Below are 22589 nucleotides of genomic sequence, written 5' to 3' on the forward strand. Positions count from 1 at the left end.
GAAGTCGGGGTGCACGCTCGGGCTGCCAGCCTGCCCGGCGGGGCGCAACGTCCGGCCAGGCACCTACGGAGTCGACGTCGGCGCTGCCCCTCGGCTGACGTAGTGAACCCCACGCTTTCTTGTCGTGCTCCGCCTCCCAAACTCCAGTTTCAAGCCCAGTCTCACTGGCTGACCATCTCCTGTGTCAGCTTTTCGTCCGTCCCGTGTTTTCTGAGCGGCAGTGCTGCTGGTCCGGGCCGTGTGAGCACGCGGTGTGTGGGAGTGGCCCAGGCGGCCCCGGCCCTCTGGCGCCCCCGGCCGAGTCACAAAGGCAGGCCCAGGGCAGGCGATGGCAGGTGCGCACACACGGGGACTGACTCTGATCCGCAGCGCAAGGGGACACGGAAGGACATCATGGCCACTCGGGGCACTGTGCACGTTTCCTAGCAACCAGGCAACTCTTTCAAGGGAGAAAACTTCAGAAGCCGAATGACAGATATTTGTCTTTTTAACAAGTTAAGGCTGGGTGGTAGTTTTCCTTGTGGACTGCAGCCGCCTTGCTGGAATCGACCCGAAGGGACAGGGCGTGAGCGTGGGGCGGAGGGGAGGCCTGGGGGTGGGGACCCAGGGCCACACCCTCCTGGCTGCTGTCCCCTGGAGCGGCACAGCGGGGGCTGTCCCCTCGTGTGCTGGCCCTGGGGAGCAGGCAGCTGTTAGGGACTAAACATAGAAAGACGGAATTCTCCCCCAAAGAGTGACGGCGTTTTTAGCTTTTGTTTTTCTGCCTGCTGCGTGCGGGCCAGTGGAGGCATCAGAGTCCTTTGTGGGAAACAGTCGCCGGGAAGGCAGCTCAGAGGCGGCGGCCCGGACCCCTGTGTCCGGACCCCTCCTCCTGCGTGGAGCCTGACCGTCAGCCTCCGTCCGGCGACGTCAGCCCTGCAGCTCTAGCGGCACCCCCGTGCTTGCCGCGGTTTTGCAGGAGAACTGAGTTCTCTGGAATTTGGAGGGAAAAACCTCACAACGTTTTACCGAAATTCCCAAATTGTCCCAGTGGGGGTGGTGCTGGGAGGCCCCCCGCCATTCTCCGTGGTTCTGCAGAGCATGCCCCCACGCAAGTCCGAGTCCGGGAAACCAGGCATGCGCCCTGTGGCCGGGGGCGCGCCGGCAGGGCTCAGGCAGCGGGAGGGAGTCCGGGCGTGTGGCGCGTCCCCCCGGGGAGTCCCCCGAGCGGGTGTGCCTGGGTGGCAGCCGCCAGAGCGCCGTGCTGGGCCGTGACGTGCCTGCTTGTGTGGGGTTTGCCTGTGTTGTGTTTCTTCTCCACAGCGTTTGTCCTTTGCCAGTAACGTGTGCAGCACTTAGAGCACAAAAGAAGCCAAAACCGTCTCCCAAAGCCCTTTTGGGAGGGTGTTTAGCTAAAACTCGGGCTTGGGACGCACTTACCTGTTCTGCTGTGCGCCCCGGGAGCGTGCGTGTGCCCGAGTGGCGAGAGGAGCGGGTGACTCGGGGGCCCTTCCTGCGCGTCTCCCTTCTGGGCTGCGGCCCGCGCGCTGTTCAGCCCCTTCCTGCGTCGGAGGGGAAGGGGCAGGGGCAGGGGCTCACCAGCGTTACGGAGTGCTGAGCAGTCTTGGCCACCCTGCGGCCTCTGTGTTCCACGCGTGCTGTTTCCAGAGAAGTGCGTTCTGTGTTTGCAATGGGGACGTGCTTGGTCTTTCGTGTTTGAAGGGTTTCTGTGAGCTAGGGGCAGCTCTTCCGGCGGCTTTGCTGCTTGTGGAGACGTCTGTTGGCGTGAGCATCTCCACGCCTGTAACGCACCGAGGTTCCGTGCGGGGTCAGAGACCTGAGCGCAGACGTACCCGGGTGCTCAGAGGGTGGCATCTGGGGCCGCTGCGGCGGGCCGACGGAGCCCTCCAACCCGCAGCGGCCGCGCACCCTGAGGTCTCTGGGACGGCCTGGTCTCCCTCTGGGCAGGGACCTCATGCCGGGGCCGTTGCACCATTTGCTGGGATTCTCCCAGTGCTGGGGAACTTGCCGCCCCCGCGGCCTCCTGACTCCTGGAAAACCTTCATTCCCAGATGGTTTGATGGCTTGTTCTCGTGGGAAGCCCGGTCTGCCCTCCTCTCATGCTGTGGCTGTCACATGCGGCCACTCAGAACACATCTAAACCCCTGTCTCTGGGTCCCTTCGGCTCTTTGAGGACGGCCGTCATGCCCTCGCTTCCCGACCCCGGCGCCTTAGTGGCCTTGCCCGTTCTCCAGGCGCACTCCGGTCCCCACAGGAGCGTTCGCTGTCGGGCTATGGCTCTCGGCACGCTCCGCGTACCGCGTCCTGTCCGGGCTTCCCCCAGGGCCCGGCCACCTCAGAGAAGCCCAGGGCTTGTGCGACACCCGCCCTGCGGTGGTGGCGGCTGTCCCGTGTGTGTGCCCGTGATGGCACCTTCCATGGGACCGAGTGCGGGCCCAAGGCCGTCCCGCCCCCAGCACCCTGTCCTCCGTGTCCCTGCAGGCCACCTGAGCGTGCTCTCCAACAACCGCTGGCGGGAGCGCTGGTGCCGGGTCAAGGACAACAAGCTGGTGCTGCACAAGGACCGGACCGACCTGAAGAGCCACATCGCCTCCATCCCTCTGCGCGGCTGTGAGGTGATCCCGGGCTTGGACTCCAGGCACCCCCTGACCTTCCGGCTGCTTCGCAACGGGCAGGAGGTGGCCGTGCTGGAGGTAGGCGCGCTCCCTCCGCCACAGCCCCGGGCCTCACCCACAACGCTGCGCTGCGCTTGATCCCTGTTTCCCCCCTCCCCAAGCTGCGTTGGCTCTGCTCCCCTCCCCCGTGGTCTGCCTTCCTGAGGGTGCTGGAGCCCCGCCCCGGCAGCGCTGGGTGGAGCCCAGAGCAGACCCCTCTGCCGAGGCCCCTCCTCCTGCCGCTCCCGCTGCCCGTGTGCGCGTGGAGACCCAGTGCGGTCCCGGTCCCGTGTCCTGGGGTGCTCGCTGAAGGCGGCCAGAGAGGAGCTTGCTTTCGGCTCCCAGTGGCCCTGTCCTCCCCGGCCGATGGCGGTCCACCTAGAAACTGCGGCGTGTCCTCCACGCAGCCTTCTGTGGCCACAGCTCTGCGCCAGCAGGGCAGGTGCCCCCAACGGTGGTGGCCAGCGCGCCGCGGCCGGGGAACCGGCAGGCCTAGGCCTTCGGGAGCCCTGGCTGCCTTCCACACGTGTTCTCTGAGGGGAGGCAGAGAAAGGCAGTGAGAGCGAATTTCTCAGCAACCTAACTTTTCGTTTCCATCGCTTGTATTATTCCCTGCCCGTGTTCATCCAGACCTTCCCCCCTGTCTTTTTTCTGCTCGGCACGATCACGACAGACGTGCAAAGATGCACACGCACAGATGCACGCCTGGGCCGGTGGCGGGACTGCCCCAGTGCCCGCAGCCCAGGGGTGCCGTGCCGTCCGTGGGTGGAGGGTCTGTCCAGGCAGGGGGGTGGCGGTGTGCTCTAGTTCATCGGGCGAGAACCGGACGCTGGGCAGCCGTGGTGACGCTGGTCAGTGGCGGAAGTAGCCTGGCCTGGGACCAAGGTGACGGGGACCCAGACGGGCACCCCCAAAGGTTTCAGCAGGAGAGAGGGCTTGCTTCAGACGTGGTTTTCACAGAAACTACTTTCTCGGGGGGAGCAAAGAAGATGGCAGCGCGGTTCCCCCTCCCACAGGGCCCGGGCCGATGGGCTGGGAGGGCCGGCCTGTGCTCTGACTCTGCATGGGCCAGGGGTGGGGCGGGCAGGTCTGGGGGTGGGAGATCTGGGCCCCCATTCCGGGCCTGTGGCAGACTTCGATCGCAGCCAAACCTGCCTTCCCTGTCGGCTTCCCCACCTGTCTGTAGAAGGTGTGTGGGGCTGGGGCCGGCGTGCCGGGCAAGCATCGCCGGGGGCCGAGCCCCACGGGGCGGGCGGCCGTGGGAGAAAGCTGAGCTGGTGGACGGGAACTGTGCCCTCGGCAGAGACCCACGCTGGGCTCGAGCAGAGCGTTGGCCGGGGGTCCGAGAGCGGCGTGAGGACAGCGCAGGGCGGCCCGGACGGCACACGCTAGTGTCCGGAGCGAGGCAGGTGGACGCCCAGGGAGGGGGCCTGGGTGGGCCGGCCTGCTGCGGAAGCTCTGAGACCGACTGAGACCGCGTCATGTCCCTGTCCTGCACCCTCGGGTCCGCTCTCGGTGTCCCCTGCCGCAAGCTCGGTGGGAGCGCAGCACCGGCCGCTCCTTCCTTCCTGCTTCGCTCCGCACCAGCGTCCGGGGACGTGGGCCCGTGGTGGCACACGGTGGCCGTGCTGGGACTCTCGACCACGAATGGAGTGGGTAACAGGCGCCCCCTTCCCCAACAGGCGTCTTCCTCTGAAGACATGGGCCGGTGGATCGGGGTCCTGCTGGCGGAGACGGGGTCCTCGGCAGACCCCGCGGCTCTGCACTACGACTACATAGACGTGGAGACATCCGCGAGCGTCACCCAGGCGGCCAAGCAGACCTTCTGGTGAGGCCCGCTGCCGCCGCGGGGCGGGGCGCCGGGGGGCACCAGGCGGGCCCCGGCCGTGTGCCCGCCTGCTCGCGCTGTCTGTGAGCCTGCGGCCTCGGGGGGCGGGGGGACCAGCTAAGGACTCTGCCTTTTGTGTTAGTGACCCGTTAGTGACGTCGGGGGGGCAGCTGTCGTGTCAGCCCTCTGTTTTCTGCTGGAACAGGGGGCGGCAGCCTTTTTCTGTTACAGGCAAGACAGACCCTGTTTCTGGCCTTGTGGGCTGAGCATCCCCTGTCGTAGCCACCTGCTCTGCCACGGCGGCCACAGGCGAGAGGCAAACGGATGCACCTGGCTGTGACCCATGGGCTGTGGCCCGGCACGGACGGACCGTCCTGGGGGTGTGCATCGTCTTTCCGGGGCAACGCCCTGTCTCGCCAGCAGAGGGCGGGCGGGTGACAGAGCCTCTCCCAGGCGCTCGCTCAGTGAGGCTCCTTCAAGGAGCCTTTAAGATGCCCGTGGCCCGTAGGTCGGGTTGGCCGAGTCTGCCGTCCGGGGCGACGCACAGGGAGAGACCTGATGGCTGTTGGCCGTGGTCACTGGGGAGTGGTGGGGTTTCCGAACGGCGCTCCCAAGTCCACAGGCCACTGCGGCTGCAGTCAGGGCCCTGAGACCTGCGTCTCAGAGTGGCCCCCAGAAACAGCACCTCCCCCAGGGCACACCTGGGCCGGCTCTCTAAGTGAGGGGGGCCCCGTGTCTGGGGAGGGCGTGTGGGCTGCAGCGGTGAGAGATGGCCGCTGAAGGTCTGCGCGCAGGAGCCCTCCCTGCCCCATGCGCGTCTCTGCAGATGCCAGCAGCGAACCTCACTGTCACGCCCTGGGTTCCAGCTGAACACTCGTGCTGGACTCGGGAGGGGAGATGTGACACGGAGACGCTGTTCCAAGTATAAAACGTGGTAGTTTTCTAGTGGGGTAACCGTCTAGGGTGAAATCAACTTCTTCTTTTATGCAAACTGTCAGCCGGTGAATGAATTTTTTCAAGATTACCAGGGGAGTGTCTGCTCTCTGAGGGGGGGGCCCTGGCGTGTTTTGGAAAGAAGCAGCAGAAGAAGAAGTGGTCATTTAACCTCCCCTAGGAGAATAGCGGTCTGTTTAGGGACCTCAATATTGCTGAACCGTTGAAACATCTTCCTGGGGCCCGTTCTGAAAGGAGATCTATAGATTACACGATACAAGGGGAGTGTTCTGAGTGTTTCTCCTGAAACTCTCTCCGAGCCCTGCTCAGCGGGAGACCCGTGAGACAGCCGGGAGGATGAGGGTGAGGGTGAGCAGGATGATGAGGGGAGAGACACCCTGATGGAGAGCTGTTGTCTGGAGTCGCTGCCTCCCCCGAGTCCCTGGGAGCCGTGGGACGTGCGCTTTCTCACAAACGCTGGGCGAGCCAGGGGACGCCACGCTCCGTGAGACAGGGCGGGCCCCGGAGGGCGAGTTCTGCAGGGGGTGTCCTCTCCCAGGGCGACTGGGCGGGCAGGCTGGGCCATGGGGGCAGGAAGTAGAAAGGGGGGTGCCAGGGGCTGGGGAGTTTAACAGGGACGGAGGTCGGTGTGGGCAGGTGGAAGGTCCCCTCTGGGTCTGTGAAGTCTCCCTCTGGTGTCCCTGGGTCAGAAGCGCCCTGCCGGGGTCTGTTCCGGGCCCCGAAGCTCCTGTCCGCCCTGTGCGGCCCTCACTCCTGGGTGTCGGTGCGCCGGCGTGAGGCTCGGCACAGTGCCGGGACCCGGAGACGCAGGCTGGTGCGGGACGGGCCCTGCTGAGAGGGACCGAGGACCAGTGGTGGTGGCCCTGTGGGATGGGCAGCCCCGGGCGGGGCGGGTCAGCGGCGGGGCTGGCGTTCACCCTGTTGCTGGCAGAGCCGCACACAGTGCCTGACCCGGTGCCCTCGGAGAAGACAGGAAACTAGAGATCCTTAAGTCTACGTTCACGAACAGACCGGAACTCCCCGGGCGTCGCCAGACTCCCAGATGTTCAGTTTTTCTCTCGTATTTTTCTCCTCCCACGTACACTTCTGCGCGTTCTGACCGGAGGGCAGTCGTGTGCAGTGTCCACGGGAGAAGCAGGACGAGTTATTTCACAGACCCGAGGGAGAGCCCAGTGTTCGGGGCCGGCGAGGCCTGCACAGCCGCCTGCCGCCAGCAGAGGGCGGCAGCTGCGCTCTGGGAGCCCCGGCTGACCCCGCAGCCCTGGCTCTCACCGCTTCTGGACCAGACATCAGAGAGGCCGTTCTCACCGCCCCGGCACTGCCTCCCGTCTCCCACTCGCTCTCCTTTCTGTGCATCCACACGCCACGGAAATGTAAGATCCTACGAAGAAACACAGTTTGAAAACAGACTCCTTTTTTAAAATCCCACACCGCAGTCGGAGGAGGTGCTGCCGAGGTCCTTTCTCCCCTGGGCATCAGACGTTCTGCTCACCAGTGTGACTCCTTGGGCACACCCCTCGCGTGTCATGCACGCGCCCGGGGCTGACCGGCGGGGCCCCTGCCGTGGGCCACCGACCCTGAAGCCGAGATGCCGGATGAACGGACGTGACCCTGAGCTGGTCTTCTGGGGGGACACGCAGACCATGAGCACACACGGAAGGGCGTGGCCAGTGGCAGCCGGTGGCAGGAGGAGAGGGAGTCCGGAGGATGTGCCACAGTGGTGGGGGCGTGCTCTCCGCGAAGGGGGGGCTCTGGGAGAGGGGTGCCTGGCGGAGGGGCAAGGCCCTGAGGCAGGGGACCTCTGCTGAGAGACAGCCATCTGGGAACCTGGCTGGGCATGGTCCCGGGACCCGGAGCAGCGCCCAGAGCCCCCAGGCCGCCGCGGCAGCAGGTGGAGACGTGGTCCTGCAGGGCTCTCGGGGGCCCAGGTGCGGGGGGCGGAGGGGAGGCCGAGCTGCCCCGAGGGGGAGGCCGAGCCGAGCAAGGCCGCTGAGCGAACACTCTGAAGCGCCCAGGGCTCCTTGGCCCGTCCTGGGGGAGGCCGGACAGGAAGCCTCCAGTTGGCGGGCCGCCTGCTCTCTGGCCTGGGGACAGGGCCCTGCAGGCGGCCTGGGCGCCGCTGGAAAGCAGCCGGAAAGCAGCTGCAAGCAGCACCTGCACGAAGGGCTGAGGCTGGTCCCCGATGAGACGCCATTTGCAAAGGCTGGCCCTGGGCAGGAGGGCCTCGGGCAGGAGAGCCCCGCCGCAGACCGCCGGTCGCAGACACGGGGGCCAGGCCTTGTGCCATGTGCCCAGCGGGCACCGTGGCCAGTCTCTATCACCCCTGCCCGGCGGCACTGTCCTGTTCCGTCAGTGAGGAGTGTGGCCCGGTGGCTGCAGCGCCTCTGGGCACTGGGGTGTCCTCTCTGGCTTGGCCCTCTCACCCGCCAGAGCTCAGGCCAGACACGGTGATGGACGGGGGGTCTACCTGTCTTTCAGCTTCATGAACCGGCGCGTCATCTCCACCAACCCGTACCTCGGGGGCACCGCCAACGGCTACGCCCACCCCAGCGGCACGGCGCTGCACTACGATGACGTCCCCTGCGTCAACGGCTCGGTGAGTGTGCATGCCCGACGACCCCGCAGGCCCGGCGCCCCGGTCTCTGTCCAGGTGTGAGGAAGCTCTGCCCTGTCTCCCCGTCCTCATTTCCCACAAGCGTCCGTCTTCATCTGCACGTGGACACGCGGGCCGTTTGACACGTGTCTCATTCAGTGTCCGGTGTCGGTGTCGGTAACTAGACTCCCCGGCACCCCCTCCAGTACTGGCTCACGGGGGCACTTCGGAGCTCGGATCCATCCGAGTGTGATGATGCAGTACGAGTCATCTGTGACTCCGTGTTCTCCTGTGGGGTGAAAATGCTGAGCCATCAGCATCAGAAAGCAAATCTTAGGGAAGGAGGGAGGGAAGGAAGGAGGGAGGGAGGGAGGGAGGGAGGGAAGGAAGGGAGGGAAGGGAGGGAGGGAGGGAGAAAGGGAAGGGAAGGGAAAGGGAAAGGGAAAGGGAAAGGGAAAGGAGACGAGACTCCTCGGAGCGCTGACCAGCTCCCAGGCTCACGCCCTCCTCCCTCCGGGTGGACTTGGAGAACGGGCCAGGTCTGTGCACATGCTGGTGTGTGAACACCGGGGGCGCTGGTGCGCCGTTTTGTGCAACATTGGCCTTCAGGGTCTGTGTGGGCTCTGGGGTTCCCCGTGCTCTCACTGCGATCGGCAGTGCTCCCCAGTCAGCGTTTGTCCTCGCGTCCCCGCGTCACCCATCTAACCACCACCACCGTCCGTCCGCGTCTCCTCAGGCCAGGCCCCGGGCCGTCTCCTGGGCCGTCACCGCTGCGGCCCAGAGGCTCGGGCTCGTGGGGGAGGCTCCCCAACCACCCCGTTTGTCTCCAAGGACCGGGCGGGTCTCAAAAGTAGGCGTAGGGTGGGTGGGATGTGACTTTTCAATCTTGGAAGGTATGTTAGAGTTTTCCCTTACTGTTTTGCTTACCCGTTCTTTTCTCACGCCGGGAGGGGTGTCATCTCTCAGCCCCCTGTTGTCCATCATCACAAACCCAGCCTGCCAGGGCGGGAGCCGGGGGCCACTGGCCCCCGAGGGCGACGGGGGGCAGCAGCATGAGCAGACTGAAGCCCGGCCTGTGGGCAAGAGGGCTTTCCTCCGCCGGGGCCCTTCCTACCCGGGGCCTGCCCGGGGCCCCTGCGGGGGGCAGGGGGCAGTCTGCCCGGGGCCCCCTACTCGACTGCACACAGCCCTCCCCGTCCCCCCTCACCTCACCTTCCCCTCGGTCACTCCCCCCCTCCGTCTCCCCTCTCCGCATTTTCTGGGTGTCCAGGCTCTGTGTGAGGGACCGAGAACAATACACACAGGACGCTGCCTCTGTCCTCAGAGGGCCTCCGGTCCAGGGGAGTGAGAAGGGAAGGCGGGAGGGAGGGCTGAGTGGGGGCCTGGGCCTGCCGAGTACAGAGGAGGGCGAGCGTCAGGTTCCGTGTTGGACGTGGGCATGAGGGTGTGGGCAGAGGCTTCGGGACATCCCAGCCTGGCTGCAGAGTCCTTTGGGGGGTGTCCTGCCTGAGTCTGGGGTGGTCAGGGTGGGGGACACGTCCCCTCCCACAGTGAGAAAGCACCAGGTCCTGCCAGCCTCCTTCTTGTCCCTCCATTGCCATCTGCATCTGTACCAGGGTGTCCTCAGGGTTGAGGGGCTCCCGGGGCCTGCCCTGCACCCCCGTGCGGAGCCCCGTGCCCCACCACGGGGGGAAAGCCTGCAGCAGCCCCACAGGGGCAGGTTCCCCGCGGGTCCCTGAGCCCATCCCAGTAACTGGGACCTGCCAGGGCGGCCCGGCTCTCCGGGCCCCACCCACGTGCTCTGCAGCCACCAGCCTCTCGCGACAGAGCGACCTTCAGCCTGTGTCCTCCCAGTCGCCAACCTCCTCTGGAGGGTGGACGGAGGGTTTGCCTCTCTGAGCTCTGAGTTCTTGGAAGGTGACACTGAATTGACCCCGAATCTCCCCACCAACGGCCCCGTCACGGTCCTTTCCGCGGGGTTTCCCAGAGCCCCCCTTCCACGTGGAAGTTGGAGGCAGACCCCCCACACCCAGTCCCCACCCCCATTGTCCTGAGTGTCCCACGGGGTCAGGCTGTGCCCAGGACAAGCTTGCTCTCGGCCTGTCACGGCCCCGTCTGCCCTGGAAACGGGCCTCTGCGCTCAGGGGGCTCTGCGCTGCTCAGGGAGCATCCCCGGGAGGGAGCGTCTGCAGGCCGTGCACCGCCTTCGTGGGTCTTCTGCTTTCCAACACCCTGGAAGCACAGGCCTTTCTTTATTTACTTTTAGGGAGAGGAAGAGGGAGGGAGAAGGAGAGGGAAGAGAAACATCGACGTGAGAGAGAAACATCAGTCAGTTGCCTCTCACTCGCTCCCACCTGGGGACCTGGCCCACAGCCCAGGCAGGTGCCCTGACGGGGAATCGAACCGGTGACACCCAGCCCTCTGAGCCACATGGGTCAGGGCCCCCGGCCTTTTCTTGGCACGGTTTCTCTGCGTGCTGGGCTCTGTTGCAGGCCATCACTTTTTGGGGGAGGGCTGCTTTTCTGTTTTGTAAAGTTTGTACTTTTGGCCCAAAACCTCCCTTTTCAGCAGTTTCGTTGCAGTGACTGAGCCCTTTGGTGCTGCCCCCGAGGCCCGGCGCGAGCCCCGGAGAGGGCTCCGACCCGCGCACCGGTGCACACGCCCTTCGCTCTGGAAACTCTGTGCAGTTTCCCCGCCTGCTGGGCGACCCCGTCCCTTGGTGTTTTAGGAGGGGGGTAGTCCGGTCTAGCCTGCTTGAATAACCCCAGGCCGGTCCACGCCCGGCGGGCGCTGGGGAGCGCGCACCCCCGAGCTGACATGCCTGCTCCGTTTGCCCGCCAGTCTGCGCTGTAGCCGGGCCCACGCCCCCGGAACAGACGCGCCGCAGCAACCCAGGGAGTCGCATCAGACCGTTCTATTTTTACGGGAAGGCTGTAATTACCGTCTGGCAGGAAGGAGTCTGCCAGAGGGGATAAAAATAGGACCAGAGGAGCACAGTGCAGGGACTGACACTTCTCGGGGCTCGTGAACGCAGAGCCGTTCCCAGAGACCTTCGAGGTTCAGCACCAGGCCAGGCCGACCTCGGCCCTGAGTTCCATGTGCGCTCCGGTGGCCCGCTGCGAGGCGGCCTGCTGTGAGGTGGCCCGGCGGTGTTCCCGGCTTCCGCAAGTGGGTTTCCGCTGAAAGAGTGCCCCTGTGGCCCTTGTCCTTGGAAACGCCCTGTTTTCTGTGATGACGGCGGTTTCTGGTCTTCCCACAGACTGGCTTGGGTTGCTGCTCTCTAATCAGCCACGGCCACACGTGGGGCCCGGGGCTGGCTGCGCCCTCCTGGAGCCCCCTCACCAAGGCATGCAGGCTTGGGGGTCTGACACAGAGCCCCTTGGTTGGCCCTGGGGTGCGGGTGGGGGTGGCTGGGCGCAGAGCTAGCGCCCTGTGCCTCAGGAGCTCTGCCTCTCCCAGCCCGTGACCTCTGTTTGCCTGCTCCGTGAGCCCCCGCCAGGCCTAGAGGCGTCGTGTTTGTAAGGCGCTCAAAACGGCATCTGGGGGACGGTGGTTACCGCAGAGTAAAGTGCAGCGCCTCACTGGGGTCTCCGCACGGTTGCTCGGCAGGGCCTGGGCCCCAGCCCCCGGCCCCGTGTCCCTGGTGGTCCCCATGTCCCTGTGTCCCCTGTCCCCGTGTCCCTGTGTCCCCCGGTCCCTGTGTGCCCATGTCCCCAGTCCCTGTGTCTCCCGGTCTCCGAGTCCCTGGTCCTGTGTCCCCGTGTCCCTGTCCAGCATTCCATCCCTGGCAGCACGCAGCTCTGCTTGCTGGCTAGGTGGACTCCCCGAAACCTGTTTCTTTAAAGAAAGAAATGTCAGATTAGTTCTGTTTTTTAAAGCAGAAAAAAAAAACTCACAAAAGAACAAAAACCTGGTAAGCCAGTGACTCTGGGGAGGGCGGAAGGGGAAGAGAAACCTTCCGTGAGCCCCCGGAAGGAGAGGAGCCGTCCTGGGGCAGCGCCCCCGCAGTGGGTGTGGGTCAGCGCAGGGCAGCGGGTGCGAGCGGGCGTGCGGGGGCCGGGGCGTCCGGCGGCACTAACCTTCGGGCTGTGTGTGTTGCAGTGGGACCCTGCCGCCGCCCCCGGCAGCGCAGGCCGGGGCGAAGAGGTGCTGTACGATAACGCGGGCCTGTACGATAACTTGCCGTCTCCGAAAATCTTTGCGCGCTACCCGCCCGCCGACAGAAAGGCTTCTTCCAGGCCGCCTGCCGGCCCCCTGCCCTGTAACCACTGTGCGCGCCCCGCGCCCTGCGGGCCGCCTTCCGCTCACTCTGTCACTAACACCTCTTCTGTGGGGCGGGCGTCTCTCGGGCTCGGCTGCCAGGTACAGCATCGCGTTCTCCCGCGTCCTAGCGCCCCTCAGCCTCGCGGCCCTCCCGCGGGGGTTGCAGCAGCGCCCCCAGCGCCCAGTGAGTGAGGCTCACCCGGGGGAAAGAGCAGTGGGGTTTGCAAAGGCGGACGCGGTGTGGCTGCCCGGAGCCGACCCGGTGCCCCCACCCGCCTCCTCGAGTGGGCACTGCGTTCCTCCACCCGTGTCCGTCCGGCCCCCCTCTGTCCTGGGACACCCCTCCCCATGCATTTGGTGGATTCAGTCAACCGAAGGCAACAAGTTACAAAGGGCAGGGGCCGGAAGACTTGGCAGAGCGTTCCTGAGCTGCACGTTCTGTAAATATGTTTCCATTCAAACACCAGGGAGGAAGGGCGGCCCCCACGACGGAGTAGCTGCATTCTGACCTTTACACATCACATAGGGTTCTTCAGAGCACCAGGGTGTTTTTCCACGGCGAGTACAAAAGTGTGCTCCCAAAACCCCGTAGGTGACAAGGGTTTGGGTCGTTATCTGTTCACTGACTACTTGCTGGCCAACTGTGGTTCTCTCACCTCCTGTTTGTAGCAAACGGTGGTGTCGCAGTACAAGTGCTAATTCTGTTTTCAAGCACTTTCAACATAAGAATTTTTTACTTTTTTAAAGGTTTTATTTATTTATTTTAGAGAGGAAGAGAGGGGGGAAAAGAGGAAGAGAAACATCAATATGTGGTTGCCTCTCTAGCACCCCCTACTGGGGACCTGGCCCACAACCCAGGCACGTGTCCTGACTGGGAATTGAACTGGTGACCCTTTGGTTCACAGACCAGCACTCAGTCCCCTGAGCCACACCAGCCAGGGCCAACCTAAGAATTTTTTATACTTCGCACAAAGAGCTTTGCACCTTAGGTAAGAACGCTCTATAAAGCAGATGGGCACATTTTGGATTATGTGTTTTCTTTCCCCCCTATTTGTGGGTGATCTCTAGAAAATGATGCACGCCAGGGGAGACTCCGGCGTTTCAGACGCACAGGGGCTCTTCCCACCCGGTGGCTCTCATCAGAACCAGTTGCTCAGAGTCCATTCAGTGAGTCAGGGGGTCAGACGCAGGAGCCCCGGCCCCTGGCATCTTTGCATACTGACGTCAGAAGTCTGGTAGGTCACCAGGCGGAGGCTCAGAGGGTGTCCATGACTCGCTAAGTGATGGAGCTAGAGAACATAAGCTCCTCCACCCGCCTCCCAAACCGGGGCCCTGCAGCAGGAGGTGAGTGTAGGGGCAGAGCTCGGGGCTGTCCATCACTTCAGCAAAACGCAGCACCTGCCGGCCTGCAGCCGTCCCAGGAGCAGGGGAGCTCTGGGATTTTGAAGACCCACGGTTGGTGAAAACTTATCCAAACTAATTCTATGGCATGCATCTCTTGCTACCTTCCCGAGACCCCATCAGTGAATCAGATGCAGTTACTGGTCCTGCTAGGACGTCAGCCAGTTGGCCTCAAAGTTCCGGGGGAAGAAACTCGCCGCACAGCCAGGCCCCACCCCCAGAGAATGACCTGCTGAAAGGGAGCCATGCACCTTCGGAAACGCGCACCTCCAGTCCTGCGCCTGTGGCACTGGGTGCCCCCGCACCGCCTGCGCCAGCCTCCCGTCAGCACTCAGGGCCCCCGGGGACAGTGCAGCTGGCCCTGCTCCCAGCTGAGGACACCTCTGAGCCCACGCCAGACCCCACAGTCCGGCGTCCGGGGGCCGCACTGGCCCCATTTCACCTCGCGTTCCCGCCTCTGCTGGCTACGACTGAAGGGGCAGGGTTGGGGGCAGGGATGGCGTGCTGCAAATGGGAAGCCCAGGTGTTTCGTTTCTGACTTTCTCCTCTGTCTCTCCCACAGGTGAAGGGGAAGAAGCCCCCAGTGGCGTCCAACGGGGTTGCGGGAAGAGGCAAGGCTGTGGGCAGCCCGCAAAAGCGGGCTGCCTCAGCCGCCGGCGTGACGCGCACACCCTCAAGTAAGTGCCCAGCTGCTGCGTGCGGTCCGGCCGGGCGCCCATTCCCTCCCCCTGGGGAGGAAGTGCCGGGCGTGGGGCCCCTGGGGGGCAGGACCTGGAGCCGGGCTGCCCTGTCTCATCTGCGGGACGGGAGGGCGGCGTGGGCCTGGAGCCGGCCTCTGTGACGGCTGCTTGCGTGCACGGGGAAGGCCAGCTGGTGCCCTGACTCCACCACTGGTCGCCCCGACTTTGGTCGTGGCCCCCGGAGGGGCAGGGTCAGGGGCAGCCGCAGGGCCCCCCTGGCTTTGGTCGGGGGCACTTGGTCTGTGTCCCTGATCTGTTGGTGACTTGGTGGCTTCGGTCACGTTGCTCGCACTCCAAACTCGGCTCCCGTGGGCGGGAGGTAGATGGTCGGCTCCTCGGTCTCCGTGACGAAACAGTCGGTAGCTGCAGGCCTCCCAGCCCCGAAGGGACACAGGTGGGCGGTGGGCCCTCGCCGTCCACCGCAGGCCCACGTCCGTCCCTCCCTCCAGCTCTCAGAGCCGCCCCTCGGGGTACCTGCTGCCGTCTGCCCGTGGCCCGCACATGTGGACAGTCCGTGAGCGGCTGGGGGCTCCCTGGGGCCCAGGAGCTGTCCCCATGGGCACTGTGAGGGAGCTACTTCAGGGCACTGCCAGGGGTGTGGAGGGGGTGTGCTCGGACTGGCCTGGAGCCGCTCTGCAGTGGGGGCCGCTCCTGTCCCCAGGGCCCCGGCGTGTTCTTTGCCGGGCTGTGCTCTGACACCCCCCTCCCCCATGCAGTCGGGGTTCTGAGTCACGTGCGGTGCCGGTGCCACTCTGCGGGGAGGGCTGGCAGGGGTGGCGGCTTTCCTGTGCCAGACCTGAGTCACGGGAGCGTCTCTCTCGGTTGCCGGGCTGATCTCATTTCCCAGGTGATTTACCTTTCATTTATGAGGCCTGGAGGAGTCGTCGTTAACTGTGCTGACAGCTAACGCTGACAAACGGGAAGGATAATTGCATTCCATGTTGTTTGTGCTGCATCCAGCCAGTGTCCCTCTGGATCGGACAGGGCACACTGCCTGGGGACCCCTGGGGACCGAGGGACGGGGCGACGTGTGGCTTTGCTGGGGAGACGTCTCAGCCTGGGGTCAGCGGCCCCAGCTCAGATGCCGCTCTGCCTGCAGAGCAGCCCCGGCCCTGGGCCCCGGCCAGCGGCACCCCCAGGGCAGGAGGTCGGTGTGGTCGTCGCAGGCTGCGACCCGCCCAGTGCCCTCTGTGTGTGCTGCGCGTTCTCAGTGAGGGGACCTCGGGGGGCCGAGGTGACGTCGTGCCGGTCTTCGGGCAGCCCCCCGGGGCAGCCCCCGGGGCTTGCAGCACAGAGCGGCGAATTCAGCGTCAGGCACGACGCGAGAGGCGGCTCGCCTGTGCCTCGGAGCGGGCAGGGCTCGGGCTGCCGTCGGCACTGACAGCGGCCAGAGGCTCCGGGGCGTCCACCACAACCCAGGCACCACAGGCTTCTGTGAGACCAGTTTTTGGAACGAATGTCAAAGTCTTAGATAACCCACAAGGGGGGCCTCAGCACGTCTGCTTCGCACAGGGTGCAGCTGAGGCCCGGGGGCTGCAGCCACCGTCCCTCTAGTGGCCTTTGAACTCCGAGGCTGCGGGTGGCCCCCGGTCTGGGTGCGGCACACCCGCTGTCCGCCACAGTGCATGCTGGGGAGGGAGAGCACTCGGGGATTTCTCAATATCCTATTTCCTATTTTAAATGTCGTGCCAGAGAACACCGAATGATCGGAGCTGGTTCACGCCGGTCCCACCCCTCGCCTTGTCGAGCGGGCGAGCCAGCCAGCGCTGAGTCTGCCACGGTGCGGGCTGGTGGAGGTGGCTCTGGGGGCCGCCTCATCATCTGCTTGGCTAACCCCGACTTCCCCTCGCCGCTTGTGTCTCCAAGATGCTGACCAGTACAAATACGGCAAGAACCGGGTCGAGGCGGACGCCCGGCGGCTGCAGACCAAGGAGGAGGAGCTGCTGAGGCGGAAGGAAGCCCTGAGGACCAGGCTGGCCCAGCTCCGGAAGGAGAGGAAGGACCTGCGGGCCGCCATTGACGTGAACACCGGTAGGAGAGGCGACCGGTCTATGCGAGCCTGGGTCTCTCCGCCTGCCCCCGGGGCCTCACTGGCCGGGCTCTCGTCTTAGAAAGACCTGGTGTGTGCCCCGAGCACGCTCCTTTGACGCTGGAGGCCTCGCCCAGGGCAGGTGTCTGGGGGCCAGAGTCCTCGGGCCGGAGGCCTCAGGGGCCCGGGAGCTGTCCCGGCCTCCGGTGCTGACGGCAGGCGCTGCGGAGACCAGGGGCTGCCCCTGCCCGCCTGCCCGCCCTCCTCCCGGCCCGTGGACACCGCCGGCATTGTGGCCTGAGCTCCACTTCCTGGCTCCCACCCCGACCCCAGACAGTGGAAAAACTGTCTGCCACGGAACCAGTCCCTGGTGCCAGACAGTTGGGGACCGCTGGCCTGGAGGCTGTGGCCATGGGGCGCCGAGTGGATGAGGCACTCGGGTCCCTCGGCAGGAGGGCGGTGCCCGGGACAGGCAGCACTCAGAGCCCAGCCGGGGGCCACCGTGCGGGCACAGGGGCCCTCGCTCCTGAGAAGGTGCAGCCGGGAGCGGGGCGGCGTCTGGTTCTTGGGAGGGGCCGGGGGAGGCTGGGCTTGTGGCCGCAACCCGCAGAGAGGGCCAGAGCCGTGTCTGGACGGGGTGGGCCTGTCCCTGCTGTGCGGGCCCGCGGGGGGGTCCCGGCTCTGCAGAGGGAACTGCTGAAGTGCACGCCTCAGGCCCAGCCCTGGGCCAGCACGGGCTCCGTCCAGGTCTCCGTGCCGCCAGCCCGGGACGGGGAGGGCGCGGGGCGCCAGGAAGGCCCGAAGGGGAGGCGCTGCCTCCCAGTGGCTCTGTGTGCAGGGAGGGGCCGGCGCCCCATTGCAGAGGGTTGGACTGGGGTTTGGCCCCAGAAAAGCGCCTCCCATGCTGTGTGTCCTGGACAGGGGCCTGCACGGGCCCAGCCGCCCCGGGAACTGGTGTCCTGACCTGTGTGTGGGGGGAGGGGCGCAGCACCTGCCCTCCTGGGTCGCTCGCTGCCACGCCTTCCCAACAGCAGGAAGCGAACGCTCCAAGCAGAGGTGCCCCGTTCGTTGCTCCGTCAGGAGTGAGCTGTGCCTGAGCGCGGGCGGACGAGGCGACGCGAGAAAGTGGCCGGAGGGTTCGAACGTAAACTCGTTCAGACTCTGCGGGTCGGCGGCCCCTCGGGAAGCCTCGCCGTCTGAGTCCCACGTTTTCCGAGTGCCCCGAGGCCCGTCCGTGGGACTCGGTCCTTCCTGCTGCAGCAGAGGGAGTGCGAGGAGAGGACGCTGCTCCTCCAAGGGGCGGCTGAGCATGCGTTCCCTGGGGGGACGGGGGTCTGCCGGGGGGGGGGGTCTGCCGCGGGGGTGTGCAGCCCGGTGTGTCTCTGCCCCCAGGCAGGAAGACGCAGCCGGTCCTGGAGGAGAAGCTGAAGGCGCTGGAGGAGGAGTGCCGGCGGAGGGAGGCAGAGCGCGTCAGCCTGGAGCTGGAGCTGACCGAGGTCAAGGAGAGCCTCCGGAAGGCCCTGGCCGGCGGGATCACGCTGGGGCTGGCCATCGAGCCCCGGTCGGGGACCTCGAGTCCGCAGGTAACGCCCCCCGCGGCGGCGCGGTCACCGTGTGCAGAGAGCATGCACCGGCGTTCCTCTCCCCGTGCATGGCTGCTGCCTGTCCCCCGCCTCGCCCGCAGCCCAGACGCGCAGCATGCGCCCGCTGGGGACGCTCCCTCGGGGAGGCCCGCTCACCCACGCTGAGGGCCCCGCCGCTTCCTCGGAGCGGCTCCCAGGCTGCGGGGGGCCCGGCCGTGTCCTCTCCTGTGTGAGGCCCTCCCCTGTGTGAGGCCCAAGACCTGAGACCCGAGTGCAGCGGGTACAGCCCCCGTCTCCGCGGAGCCGCGTTCGGGCCGGCTGTCAGGACAGAGACCCGGGCTCGGCGCCGCAGGTCTGTGCGGACGTCTGGCCGCGCTGCGGACGTGCCCGGTGCGGGGAACGGACCTGCACGGTCTGGGTCCTCTGCGATCGAACAGGACACACGGAGATCAGGGCTGGACCTCCACCTTAACGAACACAATGTTCTGTGCCTCGTCAGTCCTTCCTACGGGATCCTTCCGTCCACTCCTTGCTGGCCCACGGAGCACAGGGACCCTGCCCAGAGCAGGTGGCGGACGGGGGTCAGACCCACACTCAGCCCCCGCCCCTCCGTCACCAGCGCCAAGGGCCTGCTGGTCTGTCCAAACTGCTTGGCCCGAGGCCCCTCCCCACAGCAGTGTGCAGGGCCACCGGGAAGACGTGTGGATTTACGGACATGGAGACGGCGCCGAAGCCTGCCACCTGCCTCCCCACAGGGGCTCTCTCCAGACCTCCCCTTCCCCCAAGCTCCTGTCCTGCCCAGTGACCACCCCCTACTTCCAGAGGTGCCTCCCCAAATTGGCAACGTGAATTCTGGCTGCACGGCAGGCCTCCCAAAGCCACAGTGTTGGGAGAGCAGCACTGGGGTCCCCGGGCAGGCCTCTGAGGTCACTCACCTTCTCAAAGCCATGGGTTTTCTTCTATAAAACAGGATGTCAGTACCGCCTACCACCAGGACCCTGCACGGGGGAGCTCTCCACTCAGGGCCTGGCCGAAGAGAGTGTCTCCATCCCTCCCCCTCCCCTCCCCTCCCTCCCTCCCCTCCCCCTCCCCTCCCTCCCTCCGCTCCCCCTCCCCTCCCTCCCTCCCTTCTTCCTTCCTTCCTTCCTCCCTCCCTCAACTAGATAGGGTTACATGCTGAGCTCTTCAGGGGCCCAGCAGTGAGCAAGGGAGAGTTGCTGTTTCTGTGGAGCCTATACCCTGGGGAGGGAGACAGCCCCGGGAGGGAGCTATGCCAGGCGTGGGGAGTGCCGTGGAGAGCCCTGTGCAAGTGCTGGGGGAGTTAGCACCCACCCCGGGCCCAGGGTGACGCAGGCTTCCCAGGGCCAAAGGGACCGGGCCGGGGCCCAGGGAGGCCAGCTCCGACTGGAGGTGGCGGTGAGGCGGTGAGCGCGGCCGGTGAGAAGAGAGCCCCTCCAGACCCTCGTCCAGGGGGGGTTGGAGGCAAGAGAGTGTGCGGCCCTTTGACCTCCACCCTTGGGGGGGCTGGGCCCCAGACCCCACCCTCCCCTGGCCTCTCAGGTCCCGTCCGACCTTCTCCCCTGTGCCTTCCACTCTCCTCTCACATCCTCCAAGGCATCTGAAGGTGCTGGTTTGCCCGAGTGTTAAAGGACGATGCGGCCGTGGGCCCACCTTCTCCCCCAGTCTTGGCCCAGTCCCCACTGACCCTTCCGGCCCAGCCCCGTGGGCTCCCTCTGGCCCCATTGCGGCCCTCCTGTCTTTCACCCGGACAGCCGAGCCGGTCCTTGTGGGGGCCCCCGAGCTCTCGGTCACGTGCTCGCTGCTTCCTCGCTCGCCAGGGCCGCTCCTTGGCCATCACCGTCCAGGGTGGCGGCGCTCGACCTCATCCCCTCCGAGGCCGCGTCCCTGGAGTAGCAGCTTGTTAGACGGACATGTCCTGGGGAGGGGCGCGTGCCGGACCAGCCTCACCCCTCCTTTACCGCCCCCCACCCCGCACACCGGTCTGGTTAACTGGAACCAACCACACAGGCTGCCTGGCCCCGGGGTCCATATTCCCTGCGGTCGGGTGGTGGTCCGACTCCCCGGTGCCTGGAACACTGTTCTCCTGAAGCGACGCGCCCGCCGGCCCGGCCCGGCGTCGCAGGGCTGCCTGCCCCGGCACTGGGTTGAGGTCGGCACCACCAGCTGCGCGTGCTTCTCCCGAGGGCGGTGTGCCATCTCCCCGGAAGGTCCGAGGTGACGGTCCCGGCACCCAAACTCCCCCCCCCCGGGTCCCACTCTGAGTCTTTGGGAAGCACCTCCCTCCGGCCCACGTGTAAACTGTGCAAAGTCCCAAACCCTCGGTGTGTCCCTGTGCCAGGTTCGAGCCAGGGGCCCACCTGCATGTGTGTGGCTCTGAGAGCTCACGGCACCACCATCATGGCTGCTGTCGGGGTGGTGAGGCGGCTGCGGCAGCCAGGGCTCCTGGGGACTGGCACCAAGGAGAGGGCCCTTGAGGGGCCGCTGGTGGGGCTGGAGGGCGGATGCGGCGGCCGGGGGCCTCCTCCCCCGCTTCCCAGCGTGCCCGGCAGGCGGGAGCACCCTCGGAACCTCGGTCTGTCCATCTGTGGGATGCACGTTTAGCAGGAGCTCTTAGACTTGGGCACAGGCCACACACGTCCCCGCTGTCCTCCTTCTGGCTGTCCCCATGCTTGCCGATTTCCAACCCCACTTTTCTTAGGGGAAACCCACCCCCTCGGGGAAGCAGGGCGGCCTGGGCCCCTCACACGGGCGTCCCCTCTCTGTTGACAGTCCCCTGGGAGCAGGCACCGGCCGCTGGAGAGCTCACCCCTGTCCAGCTGCGAGACCAGTGACGCCGAGGGCCCGGTGCCCGTGAACAGCGCGGCCGTCCTGAAGCAGAGCCAGCCGGCTGGCAGTGCCCCCTGCCGCGGCCACGTGCTTCGGAAGGCCAAGGTCAGTTCCCTCCGCTCACGCTAAGGGTGCAGCCCGGTGGGGCGCAGGCTTCCTGGCCTCAGGACCGCGTGGGAGGGACAGGCAGCTGGGTTTGCCCTGCTGTGCAGTCCCACAGCCTCCCCTCAGACGCCACCTGTGATCGGCCTCCAGGGTCTGGCTGCGGGCAGGCCCTCGGGAACCCAGCTCAGGCCCCCCCACCCCTCCCCGAGGCCTCTGGGCTCCTCCCACGGGTGACCGGGTGACCGAGGACCCTGCACAGACACACCGCCCTCCCCAGTCCCCCCACCTGCAGCCCTGTCAACCCCGGGTCCAAGGTGCAGTGGGAGCCCCGGGTCCCCAACACCCTGGTAGGGTCTCCTTCTGCGGGGTCAGCACTGACGGCTCGTGGCGTCGGGTCCAAGGTCGCAGGCAAATTTAAAACTATTTACGGTGATCGGTGCACACAGCCCTCGTCGGCTGTGACCGAGAGTTGCCCACGAGACAGCTGTGCTCGGCAGGTGGCCCTCACTCGTGCGGACGAGCTCCATTGGCGCTGCTGCGCTGCAGGGGACGCCTGCTTCAGGGGGCGGGGCCTCCGTCGCTGTGGCCCACACCCCTCGCTGCGGGTGCACCCGCCTGGGACAGCGAGGTGGCCCCTGCCCCTGACCGGAACATTCCTGGGTCGCACAGCAACTCTGCGGTGTTTTGAGGACCGCAGCCACATGCCCACCTGAGGCCACGGGCCCCGTGTCCCGGCACCTGGCGTGTGACTGGTGCGCTCTCACTCTCTCTTCCCTCGCCAGGAGTGGGAGCTGAAGAACGGGACGTAGAGGGAGCCCGAGAGATGCTGCCGCGGACGCCCGGACCCTCACGAGTATTTTTCTACTGTATGACGGTGCCCTTAAAGGAGTTTTCCTGCAGCCCTTGGTTCCCACTTGATTTGTTGCAGACGGAAGGGAGGAAAGGTACCCGAGACCACCCTCCGGCGACGGGCGGTGCCAGTCCACCAGGCAGTGCCTGTCCATCAGCCGCAGGCCGGAGGGGCGCTGGCCGAGCGGGAGTGGGGCGGGGACCGAGGGCCCGCGTGGCCCCCGCAGCGAGGTGGCCGTCTGCCGCGGGCCGCACAGCTGGCGGCCTCGGGGGAGCGTGTGGCCACCTGGCTCTGTGCCCTTCGCCCGGCCCCGCGTCCCTGGAGGAGGAGGCCCGAGACGCTGCGCTGTGAGGCGTTCCCACCTCTCCGCCTCTTCTGGACGGACACTTCGTGGCCGGGACAGAAGTGCCATCTGTCCTTTGGGAAGGTTTGAGCATTTCCCGTGAGCGCTGCGCCCCACGCTGTGGGTCGGCGGAGCCCCACACCTGCCCACACTGCTGTCTGCGCTGCTCCGGGACGGCTGCTGGGGCTCTCGGCTCTGCCCCGCACCCTCCCCACCCCCCTTTGCCCCGGCAAGGCCTCCCCTCTCCTGCCCCGCTTCTGCACCCGGGGAGCTGGAGGCCCAGCGGGGTGCATGGTTAGCCCGGCCTCCCCAGGCCTGTTGCTGGCGGGTCTGTCCTGTGAAAAGGAGGCAGGTCCTGGGAGTCGCAGTGACGGAACTGGGACATTGCAGATCGAGGGG

General features: G+C 66.3%; 1 protein-coding gene across 2 annotated transcripts in view; it reads left to right on the forward strand.

The window, feature by feature from the left end:
- The window catches only part of AFAP1 (actin filament associated protein 1), an 82826-nt gene extending 60899 nt beyond the window's left edge, over positions 1-21927 (forward strand). Inside the window, exons 10-18 of one of the 2 annotated variants that reach the window (XM_028503784.2) lie at positions 2482-2693; positions 4337-4482; positions 7915-8032; positions 12131-12391; positions 14256-14370; positions 16300-16464; positions 17855-18045; positions 20836-20997; positions 21780-21927. In XM_028503784.2, the coding sequence (XP_028359585.1) occupies positions 2482-2693; positions 4337-4482; positions 7915-8032; positions 12131-12391; positions 14256-14370; positions 16300-16464; positions 17855-18045; positions 20836-20997; positions 21780-21806 (1397 nt within the window). In that variant the 3' untranslated portion in view covers positions 21807-21927. The remainder of the gene's footprint in view (positions 1-2481; positions 2694-4336; positions 4483-7914; positions 8033-12130; positions 12392-14255; positions 14371-16299; positions 16465-17854; positions 18046-20835; positions 20998-21779) is intronic. The other variant, XM_028503788.2, reaches the window with a different exon arrangement.
- Positions 21928-22589: the final 662 nt, after the last annotated feature.

Source organism: Phyllostomus discolor, chromosome 1 (genome assembly GCF_004126475.2).
Source record: "Phyllostomus discolor isolate MPI-MPIP mPhyDis1 chromosome 1, mPhyDis1.pri.v3, whole genome shotgun sequence".
NCBI lineage: Eukaryota > Metazoa > Chordata > Mammalia > Chiroptera > Phyllostomidae > Phyllostomus > Phyllostomus discolor.